The sequence below is a fragment of the Toxotes jaculatrix genome, chromosome 14, assembly GCF_017976425.1.
Source record: "Toxotes jaculatrix isolate fToxJac2 chromosome 14, fToxJac2.pri, whole genome shotgun sequence".
Taxonomy (NCBI): Eukaryota; Metazoa; Chordata; class Actinopteri; family Toxotidae; genus Toxotes; species Toxotes jaculatrix.
The window spans coordinates 12,876,897-12,886,741 of NC_054407.1; the positions used below are offsets into that span (position 1 = coordinate 12,876,897).

Below are 9,845 nucleotides of genomic sequence, written 5' to 3' on the forward strand. Positions count from 1 at the left end.
TCTCCCTCATCTTTTTATCTCCCTCAATCCCCGTCTATCTTTCTACCCCGGTTTCATCCCGCTCACCCCCTCTTCCCGCCACCACCCAGTTCCAGGCCGTTAAACTAGCGGGCTTATCTAAGCCTAATTGGTTTAAGGGCAAACAGAAATAAGCAATGACTCTGTAAGTAGAGGAGAATTACTGCTGCTGCTGGCAAGAAGGATCCGCACACCACGGAGAGAGCGAGCAGAAGAAGTGAGGAGGGAGACAAGAGGGGGAATGGAGAGATTAGTGAGGGGAATTAGAGAAGACAAAGTGGTATATAGAAATGAAAGGAAAAAAAGGGGAGGTGTAGAAGAAAGCAGCCAGAGAAAATGTGAAGATGATAGGAAGAAATGGAGAGAGAAAACAAATGAGGGTGAAACAGAGAACTGCACATGCTTCTTTTTCTAATGGCATGCAAATCCCCGTCTTCACTCTCCTCTCTCTCAGCCCTTTGCTTTGGGTCTGACTGCCCCTCCACCCCTCTTCAATAACTTTTCAGTGAGTGCATTTCTGTTTGCAGAAATCATGTCTTCATGTGTATGGGATTGTGCGTGTGCCTCCCTGTGTCTGTGTGTGTGCGTGGTAGCTGTGCCCGAACTTTAAAGCCAACAGATTCAAAGTTTTATAATCAACTTCACACTCGATTAAACTGTTTTGGTCTTTCATCGCACATAGCTCAGACACACACACACAACTTTACACTATAACACACACACACCACAGCATACTCAAGCTTCAGCTCTCTATCTCATTTTTCTATTATGTTCAACTGTCTCCCATCTATCCATCCATTCTTTCACGCTTGCCTCCTTATGATTTTCATTCCATAGTTCATCAGTTCATCAATGATGTGTGGGGTGTTTACTGTAAGTATATACATATATCTGGGGGGGGGGGGGGGGGGTCAAATAAATCATTCAATTCATCACAAGAACATATCCATACAGTCACGTACACTCCTTCCTCTAAAGTTGCCAAAACACACACACACACACACACACACACACACATAGACATAGACACAGATCTCTGACACTTTGTGATTATCAGCTGATTTGGACTCGTAATCAGATTAAGGGTGACCGAAGAGGCAGGGATAATGTGGTCAATGGCTCCACTCTCACTCACACACACACCCACACAACAACAAAAAAAAAAAAAAAAAAAAAAAAGAAAGAGCAACAGATTGGAGTTCAGATCAGTGAAGATTTTAACCTGCCCATGGGACAACCTCCTTTCAATTAGCGACCCAAACAAGGAAATCACTTTCATCCTTGTTACCGAGGTAACCCAGGGGCCATCTCCCTGCCCATCTGTTTCTTTCTCATCCCATCTTCGTAGAAATCCCACACCCCTTTTTCTAGCAGGGAAATTTCACTCCATTCTCCCTTCCTCCACTTATCTCTCGGAATTGACATTGCTGCTATCATTTCACATTGGGTAAACATTTGACCCTGAAAATATCCATCCTCGCAGAGGTAGCAATTTGGGCCTGGGCTTGGTATCCATAGCTGTGTCAAAAAATCTGATGAGCACAAACAAGAAAGCCACCATCGAATTACAGAGCACAGCCAGAGCTGGGAACCGTCCAGGAGCAGAGTTGTAAATGATTAAAGAGAAACGCTGCATGTGAAAAAACTCATTTTATTTGTGCTTCTAATTTACTTACTTATGCTTTTCGGGGGTGGACGCAGAAAGCCACAGGGAGGCTGATGTGTTCCTGTGTGTGTGTGTGTGTGTGTGTGTGTGTGTGTGTGTGTGTGTGTATGTGTGTGTGTTTTAGTGGAGAGGATAAGCAACTGTACAATAAAATGAGAGAAGACACTATATATCCATGGTTCTGCTGGGATATCCACCCAGCAGCTAATGTCTGAGGCTACAGCCCAGTGTTCGGTCCCTTGGGGCCCACAGCGGAAATGAAAAACATGTTTAACTGTGGAGATATTAGCTACTAGTGGCACCACCGCTTGTCCAGATGAGCGTGTGAGGAAAAGAAAGGAGGAAATAGGATGAGAAGCAGAAAGACAAAGACAGAGAATAGGAAATGGGGATGAATGGAGAGAGAAAATTGAAGGGACAGTCTGAGAAAAGGGGAGAGGCAGCCCAGGGTATTTTTTGAATGGAGTTGTAGATTTCCAATAGTAAAAAAAAAAACAAAAAAAAAACTATATATTTATATATATAAATTCAGTCCAGCATTAAATCCAGGTTACAGAGAGACTTCCAGTCAGCGCAACCCACAATCTAAGAGTTTGTCTGGACAAATTCAAAATGCCACACAATGACGATCAGGGTCTTGTGGCAACAGTATGTTATACGTACAATTTAATGAAAAAACGTCACAGGAATCATTGGAGATTTGACAGGCACTTCCAATGTAGCCTTCGTTTCCCAGTGAGAAAAACGAATTGTTCATGGGATAATAACTAAAGTAAGACTCCTCCGGTCCGGCAACCCCTTCTGTATAAAACCAAAAAGACTAAAGAGTGAAGTGAAAAGCAGAGTTTAGCCCAGAAACAGCCACTGATATGTTACTGAAAGCAGTTACAAACACATTTCAGAATCGTACAAACTATCACTCTTCACACGGACAAAGTGACAACCAGCGGAGCGGGAGGACCGCCGCTCCGAAATAAAGAGGGATAACCACGGCGATCCACGTGTATGACATCCCTGTGTCTCTACGCCAGAGGCACAGCGTTGCCCAACACAAAACGCTGCGAGCATCCCTGCAAGGCACAGAGCCGCGTCTTGGAGAGGAGCTTTTTCCATAATCTACTACATGTATAATCCCAATGTGTTATTTACCTTCCATCGCAGAGGATGTGATGACCAGCGCGCTTAAAAGCGCAAACAAATCCACCGTCATGGCAGAAGGGTAGTCTCCACAGCGTGTCCCCAAATAACCAAGACGCACGGTGCGCGTCAAAAGAATCCCTCAGTTGTCAGACCGGTACTCCAGCAGATAGCCTGTGTTGTGAGTCACATTTCAAGCCGTAGTAAACAATGTGTGACAATCAGTGCAGGGGAAGAGCGGTGTATAGGGACTGAGGGGTGCGAGGAGCTGGGGGGGGGGGGTGTGGGTGAGCGGGGGGGTGGGGGGTGGAGAGGGTGGAGTTGGGGAGGGGGGAACCAATATAGCCTGCTCACAGCCCCCATTAGAGCGCCGGGCCCAATCACCGACTAGGAGCTGAAACTCACTAACCAATCGACAGCCCGCCGCTCCGCCCACCACGTATTGTCAAAACACAAAACTTTTCCTTGACCTATTTGAAGCGGCGTCCGCTGCACTGAAGGGACATAGCGCCACCAGTCGGGCTACTGCAGCTACTGCTTCCCAGGTAAACCTAGAACTAATCCTAAACACCCCCCATGGGAGACGATCTAAACGGCTGTATACTTTGTTGAGTGGTCTGTCAGCCTGTGGTACAAAATAATGCTGCTGCTGAGCAATTTATCAGGCTCAGTGGTGTCCCATATGGCTACTCTCATTTCCCTTGGTTGAAAGTGTGTTCTGCACTGAATACTATCTTGAACGAGGACATCACATTTTTCGTTTACAAAAATCTTAAGGAGGTTTTCCACCATTAAGATTAAAAAGTAAGTTGAGCTATGCTTTTTTTTTCTTTACTGTATTTTTTTTTACTCACCTATGTTGACATCATACTTTACATTATTTAAAATGTCTCATAAACCTCAAGCATGGTCTCTTCTCTCTCCCATTATGCTCACACAAGTGCAAACCCCATTAACAATGAAGATATTCTTTAATAGCATCAGGAAATTCAACTGCACCTCCTAATGATATTAAACAGGCGCTGCACATCAGCTCCCACCCTTGCCCCCGTCACCCCTTTTGTCTGCACGTGTGCTGCAACAGATGGTACACACAATGGGCTTTTCCCCGCAGGGACACAGAGAACCAGGGTCTGCCTCGGCAGAGGAAGGGGGCAGTTGCTGCCCTGTAGCCCAGAACCATACACCTGTCTTGGGCTAGATATGTTCCCCAAAGTCCCTCGAGCAGAAGAATTGGGATGGAGTTGTTAATCTACAACCTGAAAAGGCCTGGTTTTACCCCAGGCCACTGGATGGCCTAATACTTCAGAGCTGTCCCTTCACAGCACACTGGCCCAGATACTTTTTACCTGCTTTACTTTTAATGGATTCAATGGATTGATTGAACTGTTTTCTAAGTATTGTGTATCTTCTGAAATTAATACCTATATTTTACTGTATAACTAGTTTGTATGGACCCCAAAGAGGCCACGCTTCACTCTTAAATATGTGCAGCTTTTTTTGCCAACAAACCTGATCTGTTTTCACCACATCTATCTTTTGTGTCCCTTTGAGATTCAACTCCTAACCTCTACAATGACAAAAATCAAACACATTGTAAATGAAAAGTGACTCACACTTAATAAATGGTTGTTCCAGTTGTGGCAAAGGCCAGCAGATGAACTGGGGCAGACACAGCGCTTCAGGAGCATCAGGCAGCGGTTGCTAACTTGGGAAAGCAGTTGATGAGAGCATTTGTCATTTTTAATGGTGTGGTGAGGAGCGGCGCTATAGTGTGACATGGCGCAGCACAGTGTGGCCCCCGGTGCTGGCTGGTTTGTAGGCCTCTCATAGCCACCTGGCCTTATTTGTCACCAGGCCAGTCATCATCACCTATGGCTCCGCAGGTCATCTCCAAATACAGGAGCAGCACAGAGCAATCTGTCCCTGTTTGCTGTCCACACCCTGGAGGGGGGGGGGGGTGAAAGGAAGGAAGGAAGAGTATGAGGGGAGGGAGGAACAATAGTGCTGCTGCTGTAGCACATCCTGTCTTACAATGCACACACAAACTCACGCATACAATAACACAAATGAGCGTGCAGTCGCTCACCCACACAACACTCTGACAATGATCCACACAAAGCCACACAAGCACTTGCCTACTTCAGCTCAAGAGCCTCAGCCCAATACCAATACTGAGCCCAAACACATTGTAGAGAGCCTCTCATTCTCCTGAGAGAATCAGTGGCCTGATTTTTTTTTTCTGTGTGGTTAAGCCTACAAGTGCAGCATCCCAGTTCTATTTTCCTTTCTTCATTCCTCCGTTTCTTCGTTTCTCAATTCAAGACCAAATTCAAAAGAAAATAAAAATGCAACCTCACCAACTGGGGCATTCTCCGACTCGTGTTTGATTAATTTCATTTATTTATTTATTTTTCTGTGAGCTGACCCTAAATTTATTGCGCTTTTGACCTGCAAACATCCAGCCAGCATCTGCCTCTCCGTGACCAATGTGCCATGACCTTTACATTTCTCCTCTCTGTCTCCTGTTTCCTGATTCCTGTTTGGTTGCTGGAAAAAAAAAATCACAGCTGATCTGTATTTTCATGGAGTCAGACAGGAAATACGAAATGGTGTGTAGCTCGTCCCGTACTCTGAAAACAACATTAAGAACAACAGAGAGTACCGGCTGCTCACAAGGAAGATCTTTTGGGCTGGAAAAAGCAAAGTGCAGTGTTTACTGAGACTCACGCTCATTATTTAGATTTATGATACACTAGTGCATTTGAGAGGTATAGTTGGTGACAAGCAGACGCAGACACTAAAAAGGCCAACCTCTTTGGATGATTATAATCATACAGAATGAAAAGGCAGAAACAGATATACAAGAAAAAGAGAGGTTTCCCAGAGAGCAGCATGGAAGCTGGGAACGTTTGTCTGGTGATGAATATGAATGCATGAAAATGAAATGCCTAAATCAATATGGAGATAGTGCAGGGGACCCAGGTGACAGAGGAGTGCAGTGCTACACCCACCCTGGAGGGATAGACTGGTTATTAGGCTGGGCTTTAGCTTCATCCATCTTCACGAGTCTGGGCGCTGGCCAGTGACAATATGAGTGCAGAGCGAGGACTGAATACAGATGTGCGCTGGACCAGTGTTCTCCAAATAGAGGGTCAGGACTCACTAGTGAGTCCCAGCCACAGTTGTACTTTCTGGGTCACAACTCAAGAGACATGATGGAAAATAGGTTCATTGTGGGGGTTGCGTGAGGTTGGTTAAGTTTGCCACAAAATGTATTTTTTTAAAGGCTGCACAGGCACAGGCCAACCTCTTTGGAGTTATACCACAAAGTACAAACAAACAGATTTTCTTCCGTGGACCAAACATGTTAATATAGATAAGCCGTAAAATAAATAAATAAATAAATAAAAAATAATAATAATAATAATAATTAATAATTAATAAAAATGCACACACACATAAGAAATAGGATGTTTTTCTGAGTTTCAGTAGCAGAACAACTGTGTGACAGTAGGTCAGACAGGGAGACAGGGCAGGAGCTAAATACAGCACTCTCATTAATCTGCCAATGAAGCCAAGAGTGATGGTACCTGTCCCCTGCTATGAGCACGCAGACACTTCAGAGACATTCATTGCACTTCTCTGACACTGAGCAACACACAGAAAGAAGCATCTGTAGATGTGGAAACAGGCACACAAACCCACGCAAAACAGACATGAAAATACCTGCGCACACATGCACAACAGATTCAATAAATGTTGATGTTTTTGTGTTGGAAAGTGAGGGAGAAAAGAGGGATTACACTCCATTTCTCCTCGCACAGATGCAGTGAAAGCATTATTTGTTTTAAGTATCACAATTTGATTAATAAGTCGTTAGCTCACATTCATTCTATTCAAGATTCAAGCTCTTTAGTTACCATTAATCACAAGAACACAATGAGGAGATTCTGCTCAGCTCTGAATGTGTAAGAGCTTCATTATAGCTTGCTTTTCGTCAAGTGTGCGAGAGCACGTGAGTACGAGAGAGAAAGAGACTGACTGTGGGTTCATGCGCAAGAGGTTGCACTCCTACTTGTATTTACTTTTTGCACGTGTGTGTGTGCATGTGTGCGGCCGACTCAAACACAGAAAGATGGATAATAAATTGGTACACCCCCCTACTCAGTCACTACATGCTCTGTCAGCTGCCATAGGGTTGTCTGTTGCAGATAATGTTCTAGCAGCAAGCGCCCAATCCATCTCTCAAAAAGTGTCACCAGGACAAAAACAGTGGGAAAAAAAACACACACACACAAAATCACACAAACTCCAACAAAATCCAAAATCATGCACCGACCCTATAACAATTCACTGATTAATTATTTTTCTTGATGGCTATGGTGATTGGGATGTATTCATTTGCTCGTGAATCTCTAATCACAGATGAGGTTAATGGGGTTCTTATTCACTCACCTACTTTTGTTTCACTTGCAGTGTTTAAGAAAGTTTCCTATTAACCATGTGGCCTCGGCCCCCTCTGGTGTAATACACCTCTCAAATTATGCACAAACCTTTTCCACCTCCCACAAAAGAGGTGCCTTGACAACAACAACATTTGACACATGGTAAATTGTATTTTTGCATCCCCTGACCATGTTATCATGGGCTAGTTGACTGGAGAGGCTCATGAAGTTGTTTTCTGGCCACAAAAGCAACATTCAGGAGGTGGACTTGTTAATGAGGAAAAACAAAACTAGCCTGACAGCTCATCACTTTATGTCAGCTCCCAGTGACAGCCTACCCCACTCGTTCTCATCTAGTTGTTTGTTTCACAGGGACACCATCAAAATCTCCTCCGACCTGTCTTTTTTTTCTCCCCTCCGTGGCCTGTGACAGATAGTTCAGTACAATCTATCAACCTCGGTCAGGGACAGTCCTTCGTAGAGCCACGTATGGACAGAAGGCACGTACACACACACACAGCCAAGACAGCGCACATCCCTGAGTCAGTCACGCTAAATGGGATAAACATCTGGTGGTGGAGAAAGAGAGAAAAACGGAGGTCAAATCAATCTGCCCTCTGTCTGCCATACACTGATCCCCTGTCATAGGTTGACCTCTGCAAAACCCAGCAAATGAAACTTCTGTGCTGCATTTGAATACAAAAAGTGTAGATCTTCAGTCTGGCTTGAGCACAGTGGATGAGAGTTCTGACAGTTGAACTCACTGGTGAACTGAAGTGTCCACTAACTTGGAAACACCAGAGGATGCTGTGGATGGTTGGAACAGGTGTAACAGTAAGGAAAATAGGATTCACTTTAATTACTATAATCACTTCCATTGAAAAAAAAAACTATTAATTTAGCAGCACTTACATAGCATAATAATCCTAAAAGCACATATTTAATCTTCTCATTACTGTAACACATTTTACCTTCTGTTAATGGTGTCATAATACTTCTTTCTTTATTAACATAACACCTATTACATTGAGTTTATGACAGGAGGGGAAAAAAATTAAAAAATGTAATCACTTACCCTATTTAACAATGACTTGAAACATAACTGACAGGCATTTAAATTGCAGTTATCAGCTTTGTGGTTATTACTCAGGGAACACAACGTATGGATGATGTGTTTGTGATCATTGCAAATGGTTTACATTGCAAACCAGGTCAAACTATACTAAACTATATATATATATATATGTCCTCAGTTTTCTTCTCTTTGGATCCAGCCATCGAGAAAGTTTTGGTTTTGAGACAACCATTGTTGAGATTTATGCCACTAGTGGGTGATTGAAACCTCAGTTGTGGCAATGAAATATTATATTTTAAAAATTCAACAAGCCTTCCCAGAACCAATCCACAAAGCTCCATGTGAAAAGCTTTCACTGAAACCATGCCTGTTGTTACAGTTTAAACGCTTTTTTAAATGCTCATGTTCGTTTATAGTATTCTGTTAATTTTATTTATCATAACTTTCATGAATGCAGAGAGAAACAAACAACACATGGAGACTCATTAACATCAACAACAGAAGTTATTTTGCAGTTCAAGTTGGAGCTCCTTTACTCAAAAGCCTGAGTGTGTCTGTCTCTTTAAGTCAAAGTAATTTCATTATCTGAGACTGATTCCGTTTAATTAAAGTTCTGTTTGTTTTGCTTTGCGATTTTGCATAGTCCTTTCTTATTAATTGCTCTGCCAGCTGAGTGTTGTAGTTTGTGATTGCATTTTGGGTTTTGAATTTGTTGTTGTGACTTTGTGTTTCATTTTCATTTTTTCAATTTGTGATTTTATTCTGCACCACAAGGTCACAAGATTCTAATTAAAAAGATGGACCTCAGATTCTCTATTATACTACATCCACATGCAAAATGCACCCACAAACAAATATCTAGTCTGCATACAGTACATTCACAAACACACACACATACACAAGCTCTCAGTGGTACAGGAAATGATGGTGACTGTGACAGGAGAAAAGAACAAAAGGATTCATAAAAAGATGCAGAAGCCATCAATAAATGTCACAACAGCTGTGCTCAAAGCTTTTCGCTTGGAGGATTGAAAGTGTAAAATTATACTTGGCCGTGGGACAACAATGCACTTGGACATTTATTATTTAGATAATGACCTCATTCAACACATGCACGCATCTACACAACAGTTATGCAGTCAGCACGCATGCAAACAAAAAATAGCGCTGAGTTAACACAATGACCTTCTGATATTAACACTGACCTTTCAAGGCAATCTTTTCTCCCAGCATGCATCATCAGATCAATAAACATTGCTGCCAGGTGATGCTCAGAGCATTATCGGCCTGTTGCAGGCTCAGTGATAGGGCACGCATGCACACACTCACACACATTCATACACACAAAACACGCAACAAAGCCCACGTCAAACGCTAAATGTCAAAACCATGTGCTGCACACAGAACGTGTGTTATATTAGTAATTATCATTGTGATACACACTCTCAAAACACACTCACTCAGCATTGACTTGTTGACCATTACTAATTGTTAATCCGTG

The 9,845-nt window shown here is 43.0% G+C and overlaps 1 protein-coding gene across 2 annotated transcripts in view; it reads right to left on the minus strand.

Moving 5' to 3' along the window:
- Positions 1–3,034, minus strand: part of LOC121192703 (ephrin type-B receptor 1-B) — a 149,110-nt gene extending 146,076 nt beyond the window's left edge. For both annotated transcript variants that reach the window (XM_041054513.1, XM_041054512.1), the window contains exon 1: positions 2,834–3,034. In XM_041054513.1, the coding sequence (XP_040910447.1) occupies positions 2,834–2,894 (61 nt within the window). In that variant the 5' untranslated portion in view covers positions 2,895–3,034. The remainder of the gene's footprint in view (positions 1–2,833) is intronic.
- Between the last annotated feature and the right edge of the window lie 6,811 nt (positions 3,035–9,845).